The 22,517-nt window shown below is 39.5% G+C and overlaps 1 protein-coding gene across 2 annotated transcripts; it reads left to right on the top strand.

Annotated features, from left to right (window-relative positions):
• Positions 1-2,068: 2,068 nt before the first annotated feature.
• Positions 2,069-18,118, top strand: LOC133863970 (uncharacterized). 2 transcript variants are annotated; one of them, XM_062300143.1, is made up of 3 exons: positions 2,069-2,224; positions 2,323-2,521; positions 17,762-18,118. In XM_062300143.1, exons 2-3 carry the CDS (start codon positions 2,336-2,338, stop codon positions 17,951-17,953), a joined length of 378 nt encoding a protein of 125 aa, XP_062156127.1. In that variant the 5' UTR covers positions 2,069-2,224; positions 2,323-2,335; the 3' UTR covers positions 17,954-18,118. The 2 variants fall into 2 exon arrangements, with proteins under 2 accessions (XP_062156127.1, XP_062156129.1); XM_062300145.1 differs by having other exon boundaries at positions 2,070-2,224; positions 2,327-2,521.
• Positions 18,119-22,517: the final 4,399 nt, after the last annotated feature.

Genomic DNA, 22,517 nt, shown 5'->3' with positions numbered 1-22,517 from the left:
TATACTTTTTTTTTTTTTTTTTTCAAAAACTTTGGAATATAACCTCTAAACATTTATTAGAAGTTATTAAATTTTTCTTTACACTAGTTACATCAAAACAAGTGCCCACAATAGTCACATAAGCATATATAGAAAGCCTACCTAATACAAACATATCTCTAAACATGTTACATCCAATCATTACTGTAAACACAAATGGTTACAAATAAATACAACCAGCTACAAATAAAAACTCTGACTTTATCCCCACGTCTTTTTCTTCATTGGTGTTGTAGGACTTTAACCCTTAGTCTTTTTCTTCATTTGTGCCGCGGGACTTTAACCCTTGGTCTTTTTCTTCATTCGTGCCTTGGCACTTTAACTCCCGCTCTTTTTATTTATTTATAAAATCAGAGTTTTTATAAAATAATAAGACTAAAGAATTTTTATTTTTATAAATATTAATGTAATCTCATAAATTCCTTAGGGATTAATATTACATCTGAAGACAGTTAATCTTATTAGTTGCTGCCCGATTGCCACATTTTGTGGATCGATTGTCAACTTAGATCAAGCGCCAACTTGTGAATCGATCGCCACCTTGGATCGATCGCTAGAAGCTGAGGATCAAGTGCCAGGTCTAGTCTAGACGTTTTATTTCTATTTTGATTTATAATCATAAACGTACTTCAAATACTAATGAATATTTAATCTTATAAATATTCATATTAAATATTAAGGAATATTTATTCTTGTAAATATTCATATATTGGTTTGTATTATCATTAGGTCTTAAATTCCAATTTAAGATGTTATATTTTATGTCTTAAAATCTAGGCCACTACATTATCATTTTAAACTATGGCACATAAAATGAGATAAAGCATGTTTGACATTGCGATTTCACGAATTACAAGTGGAATTTTAAATCAAATTGCAAAAAAAAAAAAAAAAAAAAAAAATCATTTGAGAGTGTTTTTAAAAAATTACGTTTTTAAAAAATAGAAAAAACTGATTTTTTTCTTTTTATCGTAGGCAAGGGGTGCGTTTTTAAAAACGCACGATTTTAAATACTAAACTACGAATTTAAGGGCCAAACTGCTATTTTACTAAACGCTTAACTGTGTTTTTAAAAATTGCATTTTCAAATCACACGTTTTGAAAACATTATTTTTAAACAGCATGTTTTAAAATCGCAAACATAAACGGACCTAATAATAAATCTATTCATCACACCGGTGTAAGTTGAATGGTCACTTGAGAAACAAAACTTTTTACTTCAATTCAGCTTATGCCATGTGAACTGTATAAAGTGGATGTGACAAAATGAGTATGAAGTGTATCTTTACTCTTATTTTATTTTATTTTATTTTTTTTAAAAAAAAAACTAAAAATTAGTGAAGACACATCACATTAGAACATTCCTAGTAGCCTCATCAAAATAACTTTTTAGTTATTTTGGTGAGCCAATTTAATGACAACACTAAAAAACCAGTTCCAGCAGCCTCACCATTTTAATCAAAAAGTTTTGGTGAGTGAAAATACTCACCAATTTTGATGAGTAATATTCACTCACCAATTTTATTTCTCATTTCTCTCTCACATGATCAACACACTTTTTTTTTTCTTCCCTTTTTCTCTCATTTTCTTCTCCCATCTCCCATATCTCTCATACGATGATATTCTTATTTCATGGACATGAAGGTTTTTTTTGTCCCTGCCATAAACTTTGTGGTTATTTCATTTATCTTTTCTTTCTTTTTTTCTTGAATTTGGTTGAGAAGCAAATAAAAACTTCTGTGAATTTATTTGCAATGGTCTAATCTCACGATGAATGTGTATGGTAGCTTGTTGTATAAAAAGATTAAATATAGAAATAATAAAGAAATCTGAAAAAAAAAAATTATTTAAATGGAATAGTGATAAAAAATAGTTAAAATAGTGAGGTTGCTGGGAGAATTTTAAAAAAGTAACTCACCAAAATAGAGAAAAATAATTTTTAACTACTTTGACGAGACTAATAGAAATGATCTCAAGAAGTAAATTTGCAAATAGACTGAAGCAGAGAGAGAGAGAGAGAGAGAGAGGGAGAAAAAAAAAGAAAAAAAAAGAAGAAGAAATTCCCTCAGGCAGAAAAAATGAGGGTTCTCGCCTTATAATGTAAAACCCTCCCGAGTACTGAGTCCTGAGTCCTGAGGGTGTTCCACAGTGAGTGACTAGCACGGCCCTTGGTTGGTGATAGCAGGTAAATTCCTACGCACGCAATTCTTTGATCGGCTTTGTGGGTTATGAAGCATGATATTCAATTGGGTGGGTGTGTATGTTTGTTTGCTTGTATGAAAGGAAGGAAAGAAAGATGAACAAGGACAAAATATTTAAGCTTGCAAAGGGGTTCAGGGGCAGGGCCAAGAACTGCATAAGAATAGCGACAGAGAGAGTGGAGAAGGCCTTGCAGTACTCCTACAGAGACCGCCGCAACAAGAAGCGTGACATGCGCTCCCTCTGGATCCAACGCATCAACGCCGGCACCCGCCAACACGGCGTATGTTTTTCTTTTTCTGGTTATATACATGATTCTTTTCGTATACTCGCTGCTTCTGGCTTATCAAAATCTTGCTCACTACTATTAAAAGCCTTAGAAGTTGTTTGCGGCTACTTGCTGTTTCATATTCCTTTGTGGGCTAATCATGGTGTGTCTTTTTCTTTATTTATTGATCCAATGAATTAGAGAATACCCATTTTTATGTGGAATGGGAACTTTGTATACCATTTATCCTGATGATGGAGATAGGCTTACAGACAGCTTATATAGATTGTTTCATTCAAAGTTTTTGATAAGTATATGATAAGGTAGTCTTCAAATAAATTCTTTACCATTGTAGCTTGTAAGTTTTTGTGTTGAACTTGGATGAAAGTGTACAACATTTTGAACGATCTAGGATTGTGGTTCGCTAGGGTGGTAGAATTGGACAACTTTTATTGAGCTCCTACATTTGTTTAATTGGTTTAATCAGTGGAATGAAAAATTCTAGAGTTTAATGCAGAATGTTTTGACCTGTTTTCATATCTCCAATTTGTTTTGAGTTCTGCTATAGGCTGGAAATACAGCTTTTTAGATGTAAGATGGTTAACAATTTAAGATGAAGAGAAATCACCAAAATCCCATTTTCAATACCCCAATTACAAAAGATATCTGTGTTTCCTTTTGTTCCCTAAAATTTACCTTTCACTAGAATCCTAGCTCTAACTTCCCATTGAATTTTCTGCAAGAGCTGATGTTCTATTTTTGGCTGACCACCATGCCGAAGCTCATTCTTATTTCTCCATACATTGTATGCTGTTATCCATGACCAGTCTACAAAGATAAGCCTGCAAAGTCTTCTTTTGCCACTTCTGCATTCCCATACGGATAACATCCTCCCAGTTTGTAGGAGGGTCCATTATATTGCACTTAGGCATGACACATCTCCAAATTCTTCTGCTATATCCACAAAGGAAAAGCAGGTGATCTCTATCCTCAATTCCACTTCTAAAAAATACACATTTCACTTCCCCTTTATAGCCCCATTGTAACAACTTATCACTTGTGGTCGAAGCTTCCCTCACAACCAGCCAAGTGATGAAGGCTTGTTTTGGAATAGCTCATGGAAACCAAATCAGCTTCCACCAAGCTACTGGACTCTATTTTTCTCAGATTGCATTCCAAGTTTCTGAGCTCGTGTATTTACCTGATTTAGAAATCACCGGGTGTGTTTGGTTAATGGTTGTGTTGTGGAATTTTTGTTTGAATGGTAATAAGAAGTGATTGATGTGATATAAAGTATAAAAAAGTTTGGAATTGTTTTATAGAAAAGTGAAAAAGTTTTGTTTTGTAGTGGGTTTTTTTATTTGAATAGTAATAAAAAATAATTGATGTGATATAAAAAGTGAAAAAATGTTAGAATGTTTTGGATATGATTTTTTTGGGAGAAGTGAAAAAAAAAATAGAGAGGGAGATAAGAGTGTTGCCAAACACTCTCACCCACTTCGGCTTATCTTCTTCTCCAAGCTTGATAAAAAATAAGTTGCTTTGGATTCCTACTAGTGCTGTGCTGGCCCCCAGTTCCAGTTATCATCCTTAATAACAGTAGATAACCAAGCCTTTGGTTTGCTACATGCATCATAAACCACACGATGGCCATATTTTTCATAAAGCACACCACTTGGGTGCCAATGATCAAACCATAAATGAATATTCCGTCCATCACCCACTTCAAACTGCATAAAACTTTTGGCTTCATCCCAGTTTGAGTAATTTCCTCTAGCTCCAAGTACAAAAGTTGAGGGATTTTGAATTGCCAAAAGCTCATTCCCTTCAATAAAATTTCTTTCACCCAAGCAACCCATAAAGAGCATGCTTTGACAAAAAGGCTCCAAATGTGCCTCATCATAGCAGCATGGTTCCACTCCTCCAGCTTCTTTATCCCTAAGCCTCCTTCTTGTTTAGGAACACACAACATTCTCCAAGAGAATTTAGCTTTTGCAGCACTGCCATCCTTACCTTTTTTTAAGAACCTACTAAATTTTTGTTCAATTGCTCAGCTTTGTTTGCCTTTTCTAGAATAACAACAAAAAAGAAACTGAGAAAAATCATATGTGGGTGATACAGGATAAAGATTGTTACCTAATTCTATGAGAAAAATGAAATAATATAAGTGGTCTATTATGGACTCAAGGCAAGTTTCCAACAGTACCTAGATTGTGATGTTGCCAAATAGTCAGAGTTGGAAAAAATTTAAGGTGGTAAGCCTATGGTGACAAATCTGTGAGGATGGTACAGGCTAATTGCCATGGTGGTCATAACATTTTTCCCAAAAATCAAATGGTGCTGCAGCAATGGTTTCATGGAGGCAATTTTGTATTGTTTATATATCATTGAGAATGCCACTCCTGATTTTTTTTTCCTCCCCAAGGAATAAACTATCAATCGACTGCCATATTTGAGTTCTCAACTACAAAGATATTGTTGGGGATATCAATGTGAATTTCAAATATGAATATTTATTTGAAGAAGCAGAGGAAATTTGTGGTAAAATCAGTATAGGCTAATCACTATGGAGGTCATAACATCTTTGCCAAACATCAATTATGTTGCAGTGATGTTTTCATGGAGGCAAGTTTACATTGTTTATTTATCATTGAAAAATTTGACTGTTTATTTTTTCCTCTCCAAGGAATAAAATATCAATATTAATTTCCATATTTAGGTTCTCAAGTTCAAAGATATTAATGAAATATATATTATAATTTCAAATACTTATATTTATTTAAAGAAACAATGGACATTTGTGGTAAAACATTGAGATTATTACTAAACCATTTTGTCGACTAGTAATGAATAGAAGGACTATGTTTATAATGTAATGCATTGATGACTGATGTGTTTAAGGTGTACACATCAAGTGCAGATTAAAAGAAAATATAATCTAACAATTCTTTTCCCCATGGTAGTTACTATGTTATTTTTTTAATGGATAGGTAGTGACCAATAGTTTGCCAGTACCAAAAGTGTTTGTAAATTAGTTGCTATTTTGCTTAAACAAATACACACACACACACACAAATTAGTTGCCAATAGTTTTGCTACTCAGTATTGCCTTTTTCGTTTTTTTTTTTGTTTTTTTTTTAATGTTGGTTGGGTTAAGATGAAAGCTCTTCTCAATGTGTGTATCTCCTTTTCTGTTTATTAAATTTGTTTTATTTTAAGACTCTTGCGGACACTCACACATGCACAACTAATGAGGAGTGATGATGCAGTACAAGCTAAAGTTTCATGATGTTTTATGAGACAAAGGCTCGAAAGGATGTAGATTGAGGTAGTAAATAGGGACATAAAAACTAGGAGTAATTACTTTTTTCCCCATGAACTACCGACCATTGTCAATATGCCACTACGAACTGACACCTTAACCAAAAGAGAGCATTGAACTACCATTTACATATCAAAACTCCCATTCCGTTAGGTAATCTCGTTAAATTGAACAGAATATTCTATTTTTAGATGTTAAATTTTGTTTAAAGACAGAAATGCCCTCAAACAGTAATTTAATAAAAAATATTAAACCTAATATATATATATATTGAAAAAAGGACAAAGAAAGCGGTGGCAGCCACCCCCCTTAGGGGGAGGGGGGTGGCCTGTGAGCCACCCCCTAGGGCCGGTGGGTGATTGATGATCCATTTGCTTTGCGTTAGTAATCACTTTTTTCTTGATCAAAGCCCTCACGATCACGAACACAAAAGTCGAAATCGACGCTCGAATTACTCAAATTGGAGGAGTTTGATCGGAGAGGATGGTGTTCAACAGGGACGATATCGGATTGGCAAAAATCATGAGAAAATGAAATTCTAGGACTCGTACCCAAACTCGAACTTTCCGAGAAGAGATCAATAACCATTTCTTGAACCTTAAACAAAGCTAAAATGATTGACAGTTGAAACCCAATACCCTAAATTTCGAAGGGTATCCGAAAAAAAAAAAGAAAAAGAAAGAAAGAAAGAAAGATTTGGAGGAGAAAAAAAGTTACTGACAAGTTTGACGTTTTTATTTGCAACAAAGAAGCAATAAAGATTCAAACCTAACAAAGCCAATAAATTGAATGTCACAGCAGTCAAAAAAGAACACCATAAACAACTTTGAATTCTAGAAAACGATTGATATCCAAGGTGAGCGACAAAGGGTGGGAGAGGAAACTGTTATATGGGTTTCGAGGAGATTGGTAGATTGGTAAACTGATTTAGAAAAGATTCAAAGACCCATTTTCATGTGTGTGAGGAAGAAGAAGATAAAATGTGCGGAGAGTTTTGAGCACCAAAGGGGCCACCCCCCTCCCCCTTTGGTACCCACCCCCTTTCTTTCTTTTCAAAGGTGCTAATTATCTTCATTTAAATACATGAGATTAATCTCATATTCACCAGAGATGGTGCAATTTTAAGGGGTTGGAAAGGGTTATCTCTCCTTGCTTAAACTTGTGACCCCATTATAGTGGACCAAAACAAAAATTATATAAATAAGTATATAACATGGTTATGAAAAAAGTTTGATGGCAAGTGTCGGTTTTCTGACTTAACAAAGCTTTTTCTCCTTTATTTATAACATTGGATATAAATCCACCATTAGTTGTAAGTTTTCAGATGATGAACTATTCTTTTGTTTCAATCATATCCTTAGCTGAATTACTGTTTTGTGATATTGGTCATGCATACCTATACTTTTCAACATGGTGTGGGCTAGTATGGTCTCATTTGTATCAGCATTAATCCAGTATACCCCTTAACAAGGTCTAACCATTGATCTAAAATCCTTAGGATTTTTAGATACTGATTTGGTTAAACCCTTAATCCCTATGATTGTAATATTCCATCATGCTTCCAAATTCAACGTTTACGGCGACCCACTCTATCGGCATTCACATGATTATAAACCTTTCTCTTTTGGTAGTTCCACCCACCTATCAGCATTCAATGACTTAACATTATGGCCATACATAATACGACGATATTTTAATCTAGCCTATAGGTCGCTACCTCCATTCCTTGAACCCATAATGCGGTGCCTGCCCTGATACTAATTGTTAATGGTCTAACCATTGATCCAAAAACCTTAGGATTATGAGATACTGATTTGGTTAAACTTTTTTTTTTTTTTTTTGAACATCACCTTCATTAGAAGACAACAGCCCCAAAAGGGGAATACAACAACAGCCCCAAAAGGGGAATACAATCCTCCAGAGGACTTTACAAACCCAGCATAAAACAGAAGGTGAAAACTGACACCCGAAGGGGAAAGCACAGCTCAAAGGCCATCTTAGTGACTAGAGATAAAGAATCTCCACCCACTATGTAAGGATAAAACCTGACTTAAAGCAGCTATCAAATACAATAGACTAATAAGATATGAACCTACAATTTTTAAAGCACAACCCACCCAAAGATAAAGTCCATACAAAATCAGCCTATTGCAAAAGATAAACTGTGAAAAGAAGGAATATACAAAGACCAAACAGAAAACAGCCACTGCCATCGCCAGAAAAAGAACCAACCATTGCTTGAGTCGGCACGTACAACGCACACACCATCTCCCAAGACACCCAGCAGCCTCCAACCACCACAAACCACCATCAGTATCCACAAACCAGGTCTGAGAAGCGAGGCACAACCCTCACGCGCTGATCCGGGAGGCAAGTTCCCCTGCGCGTACGGGCCACGCGCCGGTCAGGGAATAGAGACACGACCGTAGCTTGAAACAGTCAGACCGGAAAGCGGTGGCGAAGACAGCTATGCGGCGCGTGATGGGAGATCTCCAATGAAAACGCATAGATCTGGCTCAAAAATAAAACTTTACCAAGCACTGCCAAACAAAGCGAAAAAACTAGGGACTCAAAGAACAGACTGTTCGAAAACCAACAAAGCCACTGAAGATTTCCTGCTGGAGAAAAGAAAAACTAAACAAACAACACAAAACAATAAACTAAAGAACTCCACAACCCCGAAGGATCAGGAGAACACCAGCCACTAGCGGAACTGGTCCGAGTGGAACAAAACACCCTACCCTAATGGTAAGGACCCAAAAATCCTCCACTGGTTAAACCATGGAGGGACAAAAACTCCAAGCTTAAGAGCTTGGAAGACAAAAGCCCGGGAGGAGGGAGGCGTGAGACCTCCTTCCCCCGGCAAGCAGATTCCTAAAGAAAACTCTCTCTCTAGAAAGTTGGGAGCTTCTCTCTCTAGCAATTACCTTTTTTATTTTTCTAATTGAAGTGATTTGGTTAAACTTTTAACCCTTAGGATCGTAACAATCCCTCTTAGTAATAAATATTTATGTTTTGCGTAATCATTAAATGTTTAATTTTAATAGTTTCGGTGCATAACTAATATAGATTATGATAAATAATTTGGATCCAATTTTTTTCTTCATATAAATTACCACTCACCTCCTTTATAAATGGTTCTTCCTTTTGCATAGATAATCATATATCTACAAACCAAAACAATTAAGTTTACATGAATTGTGATATTTCACTTCCTGTAATGAGCTTGAGAAATATCATGCAGCTTCGTGGGCAATTCCAATTTTCACAAGTTCATGAAGTTGATTCTCCACTGTCATTGGGATGCAGATTCAACCCCTAACCTCCCCTCCTCCTGTAGTGGATTACTTTTTTTTTTTCTTTCTTTTTTTTTTTTTTTTTTTTGTCCTGCACGTAGGGCTGTATTCAAGTCGAGCCGAGCCAAGCTTGGGGCTGCCGGACTTGGCTCGAATACATTACTAGGGAGCTTGGGCTCCGCTCGAGCTCAAGCTGAGTTTGGGATCTATGTTCGAATTTGGCTTGTCAAGAACCTAGCTAAGTTCGAGCTGGGCTCGAACTCGGCTAGGTTCACGAGTTTTGTAAATTTTTAACTTAAAAAATAGTAAAATAAAACTTCTCCAACACCCAACCAATACAAAACCACTATACAAAGGCCTGTGACTGTGCAAGACAACTACCTTGACATGCTTCGTGACCAAAGACCACCCAACGATGGCCACGCCACCAAAGCCAGTACTAAAGACCCACCAACAACCTCCCTCAAATTCATGCTCACCCCGTCGATCCATAGCAGTGACTGCATGCCGACATTGCCCTAGGCCAAAGACAACGACCTATTGCCACCACGTGGCCCGGTGGCCACCGACGCGCCAACATTACTACCCACGGGGCACATCAATGAGCTCTCTCTCTCTCTGTGTGTGTGTGTGTGTTTCCTTTCTTCTCTTTATTTTCTTCTTTTTGTTTTGTTTTGACAGACACATCTTTTATGTCATTATGTGTATTGTCTCTCGTCTCATGCAACAAAGGAGGGAGAAGAAATAATTCAGCCACAACCACACACGTGGCTGTGGCATTATCTAATTTCAAATTGTTCCAAAGAAATGAAATTTTTAGATAAATTATGAATTTAAATGAAAATTTTAGAACCAAAAAGGCTACGTAGGTTAGATGATTTCTCTTATTATATTCTAATTTAGTATTTTATACACTATATTTTCATAAAATATTGTCAAAAAGTAATTAATATAAGATACTAATTAAATAATTTAGTTCATTGAGCATATATTTCTTTTATTATTGGGGTACTTTCAAGTAACATGATCGACAAACTACATATTTTATTTTTATTATATTATTTTAAAAAGCCCATTAAAGCTTCTGTCCTGTGTCAAAAGTTCAATCCAATGAGAAACAACTCCCATGCCAACTACAATGCTCATTGCTATAGGAAAAAAAGTGCAAGCATCTATGAAGAACATTCACCAACAAGTGTGTTTGTGCTGAAAAAAAGGATCTAGGAAACTCTCCGTTGTCTCTCCTCTTTTCCCCGCTCTCTTTTTCTTTCCCGTGCTAGAGGTGGCGCTTGTAGGCGCGTCACGCTAGTTCTAGTTTCTGGCTTGTTTGTGCTGGGTGCGACAGAAGTGGTCTCCTCTTCGATTGGTGCTGGTCTTTGGCTGGTGGTGCTGAGGGGTTGGTTTGTGGGTATGGCTCCATGGGGCATTGTCTTGTAATCTTTCAGGATCGGCTTAGATGGAGCGTTGCTTCACCGTGGAAGCGAAATGCTTCTCTTTTTCAACGAAGGCAGGAGAGCCTGAGCTTCGTTTGGAAGAGAGGAGGAAGGCGTTTAGTGGGTTCATTGTTTTGGGTGTCCAGGGCTCAGCGTGGTTGATGGCCACGGTCGAGAAGTCTTTGAAGGATCCAGATTTGGATTTCGTCAAGTACTTTCGGGAGGATACAAAAGCTCTGATGGTTCGAGGGAATGGGAACAAGGCCGGTCGCTTCCTAAAGGTGGTAGCCTACGCTGAGGGTGGTCGGAAATGGGCTATTTGGCTCCCTGAAGGCCGTGGTGGGTGGGGTTGGTCTTGGGTGGTGGGTGAGTTGAGGAAGCTGCTTTCTTTTCTCGGTTTGAAGGCTCGATCGCTGGGTGGTGAGATGTATTCTTCGGAGGGGACTCAGAAGGGGGGGGGGGGGGAGTTGAGCAAAGTTGTGGATCTTCTGGGAGCCACAGATGGGTCTCCAACAGGTGTTAAGATGGGAAAGGGAACAGGTACTCCGTCGTTCGCGGAGGTGGTGCGCTCGGGAGCTACCGCCTCAGTCTTGGGTTGCCGGTCTGCGGTGCTGAATTCGGGTTGGTGCGATTTGGAGAAGAAGCCGCCACCAGTGGGCTGCTCCGCCATGGAGAAGCAAGCAACTGGTCCTCTGGGTAAAGACCGTTGTGTTGATGAGCGTCTCAGCTCTAGAGATTGCGTCTATTGTTCGGCTTGCATGTCTGGGGTAGCCGATGATGAGGGCGACTCTTCTCTACAAAGGGATAGCGTGTCTGGAGTGTTCGGGCAGATTCTAGAGATCCTTGGGCGCCTTTCCAAGGCTTTAATTTGGGCTTGTGGGTCTTCACATAGAATGGGCTTGAAGTCCTCTGTTGGGCTTAAAAGCAGGTTGGGTTTTGTGGCGGGCCGGATGCTTAAGAGGTGCAAGTGTGCTTTCAAAGGGTCTTGGTTTCGGGCTAGGGCTAAGGTGATTAAGCCCATTGTGAGAGTTGCTGAGTCGGTTTCGAGGTGGGTCTCGGGTCCGGGCTCGAGTCCAAGTCTAGGTTTGGTTCAGCTTTCTTCCTCCCAGAAGGCGTCGTCTTCGGCGGCCATCTCCATTGAGAGGCCTTTGGCGGCGGTTCCAGGTCCTGTCGTTCAGCGCTCTCTCATCCCGGAGGCTTTGTCTCCAGCGCCTTCTGTTGAGCGGCCTTCGGCGGCAGTTCCTGCAGGTCCCGTCTAGTCGCTCTCTGCTCCGGTATCTTTTCCGGCGTCTTCTGGGTGGGCCTCCTTTTCCTCGGCGTTTTCTGTTCTTGTTTCTCCGGTGTCTTCTGCACCGACGGAGGAGGTCTTTCAGTCCCTGGGTTCTTTGAAGGGCTCAAACCTAGCAGAGTTTGGCAAGGCTCTTTCCTTCTCGTTGGCTGCTCCTCTGAATCCGGCTGGGCTGTTAGTGAGTTCGGAATTTTCCAGTAGCTCGTGTGGTTCAGGGCCTTCCGTTTCTGCTGCTGCTCCTCCTCTCTCAGGGGCTTCTAAGCTGGGAGTGAAGATTCGTTCTTCTCCCCCCCCACTTTGCTGCAAATTCAACATTTTCAGCATTATATCAGGAGGGCTAGGGAGTTTAGGGTAGGTAACTCAGTGCAATGGAATGATGAGTTATTATCGGACTCTCTGGAAGCTTCGAAGTTGTCTGCTAGCCTTGTTGTCAATAAGGTGTTGATGCCAGAGCCTCCTGCGGTTAAGGTTGTAAAGCCTCCAGTGAAGCAGGGTATTCTTAAGAAGGGGTTTCTCAACCCTCGCCCGATTGTTTTAGCCCCTTCCGCTTCGCCTCCGGAAGTCATCGATGTCGGGGTGGTAGGACCTTCCTCCCCTCCGAGTGGTTGCATCATTCCTTTCTCTGTGGAGGGAAATGGATTCTCCCAATCCAAGAATTGGCCTGTCGGTTTTGATCATAACAGGGAGATTGTGGTTTTGGAGGAAGAAGATGATTTTTGGGATGGTTTGCCCTTGGATTGGGCGTTGGATGGGGATTTTGCGTTGGATAGGGACTTTGGGGAGGAGGCTATGGCAATTCGAGATGCCATGGAAGAAGAATTTCAGCGGGATAAGATGACTGCGTGCCAGAAGTCCAAAGGAAAGAGAGAGCTCCTGAATCTGCATAGCTCCATCAATTATGGCGACGATTTGGTTCCTTTTAGGCGTAGGAAAGGCAAGGCTCACGTGAAGTAGGTCTTGGCGAGTTGTGGGTTGTTTTTTCTGTTGTTTTTTAGGTTTGCTTTGTAGTCAGGCCTCGGTCGGCTTGGATTTTGGGTCTCTTGTGGTTTCAGTTGGCTTCAGTGGGCTTCAGTAGGCTTGGTCTTTGGGTGCCTCTGGATTTTGGTTGTAGTGGGTGTTTTTTTTTGGCGTTTCGGGTTTTGTGGGTGTTGTTGGGGCTTTCTGCTGTTTTTGGGCATGTTATTGGGTTTTGGGTTTTGGGTTTGTAAGTGCTCGTTGTATACTGCCTGTGTACTGGGGCGCGTTACGCTTTCTAAATAAAATTGTTGTTTACTTATAAAATAAAAAATAGTTGATTTTGTTCAATTTAAGATCTTATTGCAGACACATACACAAAATACACATTTTTTTTTTTTTTTAATAAGTAAGAAAATTTCATTAAAAAAGCATAAGGTGCCCTAAGTACACATGAGCAACTCAGCTTAACCACATGAAAAACCCAAGAAAACCCATAAGAAACTACATACCCACAACACCCAAAACCCACATGAAACCCAAGATACAATAGAAACCCCCCAACAAACACTCAAGATACAAAGTAACCCCATAATAAAATAAAACCCAAAAGAACCCCCCATCTAACACCCAAGATACAAAGTAATCCCCCATAATACAATAAAATCCAAGGTTCAAAAGAAACCCCCCATCAAACACCCAAGATACAAAAGAACCCTCCATGATACAATAAAACCACTAAGATACAAAGTAACCCCCTCATACAAGAAAACCCCCAAACAATACCCCCAAAACCCACACAACAATACCCCAAATACAAGAAAGCAAACCCAAAAAACAAAGAAAAGCCAGAGCTACAGGAGGAAGAAAAAAAAAGAAAAAGCAGTGGTGCGTGGAGCTACAAGCACCGGTGCGCCACCGGCGATACACACATATATAATACATATTACTTTAATATATATGCATATTTAACATTACTTTTGTTTTCTTATAACTTCCATCCTTTAATCATTTGAAAACGCTCTTGCCTCTCTCCTCTTTTCTTTCTAGACTCTTTCACCCCAACGATGGTGCATATAGGCGCGTCCTGCTAGGGTTCCATTCTCTCTCTCCACTTTGAAGCTCGAACGACACATTAGATCGCAGAGTTTCTCGGGTGGTGGGTTTTCACATAGTGCTCTGTTTTTGGTTGTGTGTTCTGGTTTGGTTTTGGCTTGTCAGTTCTGAGCTAGGCTGGTGCTGGAGCAGGGTTGCACATGGAGATACCATGTGGTGTTGATATGGAGAGGCGTTCTCTATGGAAGCAAAAAAATTCTTCTTTTCGGTGAGAGTTGATAAGGCAGACTTTCATTTGGAGGAAAGGAGGAAGGATTTTGTAGGGCATGGGTGGGTGTCAAATGCTCTGTTTGGCTGGTGGATACGGTTGAAGAGGTGCAGAAGTCTCTGGGTAAAGAAGATTTCATCAAGTCTTACCGTGAGGATGAGAAGGTGCTGATGGTCCATGGGGGTGGTAATAAGGCTGGTCGTTACCTGGAGGTGGCCATTTATGCAAAGTGTGGTCGGAAAGGTATCATCTGGCTTCCCGAGGGTCGTGGAGGTGGGATATGGCGACGATTTGTGGGAGAGCTATGTCAGTTATTGGTACCTTTTGAAGCCAAATCTCGGTTGCCGGGTTCTGTTGAGATTTCATGGAGGGGAACCAAATGGGAGTAGGCGCGAAGGCTTCTTTGTCTGGGTGCTCCTTTGCAGAAGTGGTGCGAGCAACAACCAGTTCTGCCACGGTCTCTGGTGAGTTAAAGAAACTGCCTTTGGGTCATCTTGATTTCTTTCCAGTGGCTGATTGTTGAGTGGACGAATGCAGGTGAGAATCTGAGATTGGCGATGGATTGCTCTGAGTTTGAGAAGAATCTGAAGAGGGCGGAGGCTGACTCAATGGGGATTGTAGGGTCAGTGAAGAAGGCGAAAAAGAAGAAGGGCACTCTTGTCAATCACTCGAAGAAAAAAGATTCTAGGGTATGCGTGGAGAAAGATGTGCGATCGAATAAAGGCTGAAGTGGGTTGAGTGGTTGGTTTTGGGCTGGACCAATTACCCTCTCCGGGTTTTAGAGGTGTTCGTTTGGGCCGGTTCTTGTCTAAGCCCAAACCGGTTTGTGAGATGATGGGCTCTGGTTTTGTTGAGGGCGACACGGGTATGGATGTTGGTCTGGGTTTGAGACTCAGTTGCGGGTCCTAGGCTCTCTTCAGATCCCGGGTTCGCACTGTCGCTTGAAGTTGCTATTTCTTCGTTGTCGACGATCATGGCGCTGTGTCTTCATTTGCAACCGAGGATTTGGAAGTTTGCCAGAGTGGGTCTTCTCAGGTGAGGCCTGCTTTTGCCGGTAGGTGTGATTCTGCTTTGGTGGTTGCAAAAGATACCTTCATTGTGTCGGCGATGGAGGACATAGCTCAATCTTCTCAGGTGTTCGAGAACCTTGCTACTCTACTCCAAGGTTTGTCTTTCCTCCCTTCCCGACATCCTCTTCTTATCCTTTGCTTGCTGCTGCTGGGTTCTCTGCTTCGGCAAAAGGAATGATGTCTTCAGCGTCACTGGAAGGTTCCCTCAAGTTTGAGGGGCCAGCTCTGGCATCGGTTAGCAATGGTGTTGGGTCTCTTAAGCTCCGGATTCAGCCCACCTCCACCAGGCAGAACTCGCTTTTATTCGGCAAGTTATACTCAGGGGCGACAAAATTGGGAGAAAGGATACGTCTCTCTATTCCAACGTCGTCGGCATCTAAGCCTTTCTAGAGTTACCATAGGAAGTGCTAGAGAAGGCATAGCAGTGCATTTGGATGAGAGTTTAGTTGCAGAGTCTGTGGCGGCAATGAGGATAGATATTGACAGTGAGACTAGGTCTCTGCAATGCTCAAAGGGGGTGGATTCTCTGCCTGTCGAGGAAGCCTCGGTGGCTGCGGCGCAACCATTACTGGATTCTGGTGGAGTGGCAGTTTCCTTGAAGGTTGTTAAGCAATCTATTCCGGTGAGGGGTATCCTTCGAAGGGGGTTCCTCAATCCCAGTCTGTCTGTGCAACCCCTACTCTCACTATAGTGTTGGTCGCATCGTCATCTTCTCTTGTTGCTAAGGAAGTTGGGGTGGAAGGGATTCCAACCTTTTTGGGTGGTTGCAGCACTCTAAACGATGAAAAGGGTTAGGATTCCAGGATTAATGGCCTGATACAGTCTTAGAAGTGGCCGATAGGCATTGGCCTGGATGGTGAGATCGTGGTGTGTGGGATCATGAAGACGAGATTTGGAATGGGGAGGATGGAGAAATCCCCTTTCCCTTTGGGTATTTTACACCCCGACATGCCCTTGGATTGGGCGATGGATGGTGTTCATGGCAAAGATCCGTCATTGGCAATCCTAGATGCCATTGAAGAGGAGTTTCATCGGGAAAAAATGATAGCGCGCTAAAAGACCAAAGGCTGAAGGGAGCTGTTAAACTTGAAAAGCTCCATTAACTACAGCGATGCAAGTGCACCATCTAGGCGTTGAAAGGCAAGGCTCACATGATATAGTGTTATGTGCCTTTTGTGGGTCTTGAGGTTTTAGGGTTTAGTGGGTTTTTTTTTTTTTTTTTTTTTGTTTTTTTTTTTGGGTTGGTTTGGTAGTTCCTGTGTACTTAGAGGCGTCTTACGCTTTGTTTTAATAAAAGTTTTATTACTTATAAAAAAAAAAAAAAAAAAAATTAACATTACAATATAATCATATATGTTTAATCATTTTTTTTCCCTTAACAAGTAAAGTTTAACATGTGAAATATTTTAATTGAAATGGAGTATACTATGACTATTTTTTCTCTGACATCATACTAAATTATCAGTTATTCTAAAAGCTTAACTTTAAAGAAAATGGTAACATATTCACTAGTAACATACATATTAACTATTAAATAGCAACATATTAACTAGTGACATATAAGTCTAACATATTATAGTTATTAATTACTAACATATTAACTAATAAAGTGTCACATATTCACTAGTAACATAATAACTAGTATGTACATGATAACTAGTAACATGTAAGTTTAACATATTATAATTAGTAACTAGTAACATATAAGTCTAACATGTTATAATTATTAACTAGTAAATAGATCAACTAATAAATAGTAACATATAAATCTAACATATTACAGTTTTTAACTAGTACTAACATATTAAGTATTAACTAATAACTAGTAACATATTAACTAATAAGTTATAACTATAAAATATAGTATATGTCTACACGACTATGTAAGTAACTAATGCTAGTATATTATTATATGTAACTATAGTATAAATATATAACATGTAACCATATAATGCATATTATATAATATAGTATATAACTCTTGTCTATAGGTAACAATATGTTAATATATAGAACTAGAGAGTAGAAACCTATTTTTAGCTGTGTGTGTTATATTTATAAAACACACACACACACACACACACACACACACACACACACACACACACACACACACACATATATATATATATATATATATATATATATATATATATATATATATATATATATATATATATATATATATAAATATATACATATGTATATAAATATATACATATGAGGGAGCTAACGATTCAATCCTAATGAGTCGAATCAAACTTATACAAGCCGAGCTCACGAGCTTTATACGAGTATGTCTCGTTTAATATTCGAGCAGATTATTGTGTTTACGAACGACTTATTTATTATTCAACCTGAGACCGAATCGAATTTAACCGAGCCAAGCCGAGTCGAGTTGACGAGCAGTTAGGCTCATCTAACACCCCCTACTAGGAAGTGAATATCTATGCATAGAAACGTACCCAAGGGAAAAAGAGAAATATTTGCATTGACATGTTTTACCAGCTTCCCTTATTCTATATGTTTTCAGGAGAGAGTGATGTTTTTGTTGCTTCTGTTTATCAGGTTAATTATGGCAACTTCATGCATGGGCTGATGAAAGAGAACATCCAACTGAACAGGAAAGTTTTGTCAGAACTATCTATGCACGAACCATATAGTTTCAAGGCCCTGGTAGAAGTCTCTCGCAATGCATTCCCTGGAAATAAGAATGTGGTGATCCCTCCCAAAAAGGAAGGCATTTCAATTGTTGTGTAATTGGTGATTTAGATCACTCATTCTCTCATTGCCCTTTCAAAGAAAACTGAAAACTGAACCGTTAAGAGTTAGTGCCTTTTTGTTTTGTTTTGTTTTTTGGAACACTACTCGGTGATTTTATTTACCTTTTAAAAAATAAATCGACTGTTTTTTCTCCTCTGTTAATATGAAGTTTGCATTACTGTTCTAGAAGAGCTCCAGGTAGTAGTAGCTTACTAAATTTTTCGCATACCAACACCTTGACTGTCTAATATGAACTTTTGTTCCTTGTTTCTTTAGATGGTTTTTTAGTTGCCTTATCAAACTTGGTTGGAATGTCCCCCACCCCCTATGAAATTGCTCGTGCATTAGAAGCAAAAATCAATGTTCAATTTAGGATATACGCGGAGCATGTTGGATCAATCATATACAAAAGAATTTATATGGAGTAAGATGATGAAAAGATTTGAGAATCATTAAAAATAAAAAGGTGAACTTTTGTCAAAACCTAGTATACTTAGTTGTTGGGATTTCTATTGGAAAATCAACAAGATTCCTTCAATGATTCTTGATTTGTTATTGATATTGAAAACTCCAAGGTCTAGCTTAAATCTTGAACCAACAATGAAGAGAAAAAGAGAGCAAGAAAAAACACGCTGGTTCAAGTTTAGTGCTTTGGAGGGAGCGTTCTCCATTGAGAAATGTGTCTTACTTTTTTTTTTTGTTCTTCTTTTTTTTTTCTTTCTTTCTTTCTTTTTGTGTGTGTGTTGGGGGTTGTAGTGTGATGATGTTTATGGTTGTGTGTGTGTGTGTGTGTGTGTGTGAAACACGCTGGTTCAAGTTTAGTGCTTTGGAGGGAGCGTTATCCATTGAGAAACGTGTCATACTTTTTTTTTTTGTTCTTTTTTTTTTTTTTGTTCTTCTTTCTTTTTGTGTGTGTGTTGGGGGTTGTAGTGTGATGATGTTTATGGTTGTGTGTGTTGATGTTTATGGTCCGTTTGTGTTTAAGTTTGTGATTTTAAAATTTACGATTTAAAATTAAAATGTGTGATTTGAAAAAATATAATTTTTAAAATTACGCGTTTTTAATAACGCATCTCTTTACCTACCATTTGAAAATGGATAATTTTAAGTTTTCAAATTGCAATTTTTTAAAAATGTAATCTTAAACAACTCAATTTTTGCGATTTGATATAAAAATATATTTTTAGTACGTAAAATTGTCGTAGCAAACGCACTCATGTCTTGTTGGAACTCACTTAGATATTGGTTATTTTGAATTTCATCGGTAGGAACAGGAGGCCAAAAGCTTGGTTAACTCCAATATCTCACCTAACTCAACCCTTACCCGTTGGTTCTCCTAAGGCATAGGAAACTTTAGTGGGGTTCTTCTCCCATTTTCTCTCTCTTCAACGATATAATGGGATAGGAAAGTAATTCCCTTACAACCTCTCACACACAACCCCTCTTATATTGTGTTGGACTAATGTATGTGCGTCCCACACATTGTGAGAGGGGATTGTGTGAGAGTTGTAAGAGAATCATTTTCAATGAAAAAAGATGCAAGACACTATATGTACTTCATAACAACCAGAACATTATGACCTCTCTAGTGAATGCAATTTGTATCACAATAGTTATGATTATTGCAATGGACCTTCAATCCCATTCCCGTTGGCCCACACCCGTGGCACAACGGAATGGGAGGTTGCTAAAATGGACCTTCACTCTCATTTCCATTGGCCGATACCCGTGGCCCAAGAGAATGGGGGGCTGCTAGAATAGACGGCCTCAAACCCTAGATGGCTCAGACCCAAACACAACTTCAATACTTACAACGGCCCAAGTGTGCTGACCATGCCCTAGTCCAATCCCGCTAGGACTGTGTAATGCTACACAAATTACTAGGGAATATCACCCCAAAAAGGAAAATGATCTCAGAAGGAAAGGATCATAGAGAATCATAACGCTTGAGAAGAAAGTTATTCAGCCCTAACGATTGACTGCACGCCCCCCACCAAGAATTAAGAAAGGTCATACAAATGTGAAAAACTCGGGAGATACCATAGAGAATCTAGCCGGAAATCACTCCCTTAGACTTTGAGGGAGAAAGGGGTTGTTCTATAAAACCTTAGGCAGAGCCCCAACCCAAGGTACATACTCTATTACACTCGAATACGTTGTTTACTCTTATTTATTGTGTTCTCTTTATTGCTATTTTAATTTACTTGTTCATTGACTTTAACATTGAAGGTGGTGTTGCCGCAGCCATCCCCCTTGCACGACATACCACGCCTGATTTTCAATCTTGTAGGATCCCGAGACCGCTGGCTACTAAGCGTGACAGCTACATTAGTAGTTGGTGCCGTCATTCACAATACGACAAAAGTCACAAATGATGGCCACACGATCCTGGAACCTCGCATGACGTAGCAGGGAACGATGAACGACTAGTTGAATCTGACACTCGATCAGCCAAAGCCAGGCTAGAACGAACAACATGCAATACCAGAAAACATGGCCACATCTCAGAATATCCCCGTCATTGGGATACCAGACAACCAAGCCTTACACTCCCATCTGCATACGGAGGACGCTGATCTTGGTGGAGAGAATCTACCCCCTCCTCCACCGGGAGGCCCCAACAACACACTTGAGACACGCCTCAACGTTCTCGAGGCACGACAGGAACACATCTCCAAAACAATGGAATTATTTCTTCAGCAAAATTATAAGATGATGTGCCGTCAGAACAACCCCAGGCCCAATAGGGATTGTTCTCAGCGGCCCCCCTGAAGACACCCAATATGACAGAAATAAAGATTCGGCATACCATCTGGAGACCTACCTAGCTTACTGGCACTACAAGGGTCTTCAGACGAGATCATGTGCAGAGCCTTCCCGCTCACTCTGAAGGGGATCGCCAGGCGTTGTTTTAGCAGCTTGCCCCCATGGTCCATAGGGACCTTCACTGAGCTAGGTACAAGTTTTTTGTCACATTTTAGTGGTAGCCGCCGACGGTGAAGGCCAATTGCATATTTGCTCACTGTGAAACAACTAGAACATGAATCACTGAAGGACTTCATGGCTCGCTTGAACAGTGAGAAGCTGATGGCCGATGATCTGAACGAAAGGGTGGTGTTGTCGGCCTTGTCAGGAGGTATCTGGCCCCACAACCCATTCATATCGAAACCATCCCAGAGGACCCCAACGAGCATCTCAGACTTCATCACCAAAGTATAAGAGTTCATCGATGTTGACGAGACTATCAGAGCTTTTGTGGAACAAGCCAACCGAGCAAAATGATCAGACTAGAGGAGGAAGGAGTTGCCATGAGTGGACAAAGAAGCCCGACCTTGGAGGATAGAGGAATGCTAACCCGCCCAACAATAGACCTTTGATCTCCTCAAGTACAAGCTGCCAATGTTTTAATGCAAGCCCACAACGAGCTAGGCTTTTAGTGGTCCATTAAACTTTGCCACTCCCCCAACAAGTTTAGAACCAACAAATATTTCTAGTACCATCAAGAGAACAAGCATCACATAGAAGATTGCTACCAGCTGCGGAGTTTGATAGAACAAATGATACAAGAAGGGAAACTGCATAAACGAGAGGCGAAACCTCAAAACCCTTAGCCAGAAGATCAACGGGACATGCCTCGACCAGTTTAAGATCCTGGACCCCAGTGAGAGATTCAGAATATTGCTGGGGGATATGTCAGAGGGGGTCTTTCCAACGCATTGAGAAAAGCCTATGCTCGACAGATATCTAATGGTGAGGTGTGCACATTGGAAAGACCACTGAAGTCCCCCAAGGTTGCCGCCCATACAATCACCTTCACCGAGTGTCTTAGAGGGATACAGCACCCCCACGACGATCCCCTAGTAGTGACACTGTCTATAGCCAACTTCACCACCCGCCGGGTATTGGTCGAAAATGGGAGGTCGGTGGACATTTTGAACTTTATGTTTAAACACCGAAACATAGCATAGTGCTCTTGGTGACATAATGTTTAAACCTAAACCTTTAGGTTAAAGTACTTTATAAGTATTTTAGAGCAATTTATGATTATCCATAAGAATTGTAAGTTAAATAAAGAGAATAATATGAGAATATAAATAATACCATGATTCATGTTTAAGCATCAAAACATTGCAACATAATACTTAAACATGAACCCTAACGAAATATATATAAATATAAGTACTACAATGATTCATATTTAAGCATCGAAACATAGGCGACATAATACTTAAATATGAATCCTAACAATACATATATATCAATTATCTATCAAACAAATCATTGTTTATAGACCCTCATCTCTTTATATTCATTATTATCCATCACTTCATTATGCTGAGACAATCACTTATAACAATCTTAACCTGGATTTATGATTTGATGACGAGGCTATATGACCAATACCACCAAATATGAACTTGAATGATTAAAATATGTCATAAAGATAATAAGAGTAAATACAATCAACTCATGAAAGTCATGAGGGCAATGAAATATAAATACGATCTACTCATAAAAGTTATAAGATCAATCATGAAGACAATGAAATATAAATACGATC

This window comes from Alnus glutinosa, chromosome 3, assembly GCF_958979055.1.
Source record: "Alnus glutinosa chromosome 3, dhAlnGlut1.1, whole genome shotgun sequence".
Taxonomy (NCBI): Eukaryota; Viridiplantae; Streptophyta; class Magnoliopsida; order Fagales; family Betulaceae; genus Alnus; species Alnus glutinosa.
Note: the sequence above shows the minus strand (reverse complement) of the source record. Positions and strands in the feature narration are given on the sequence as shown.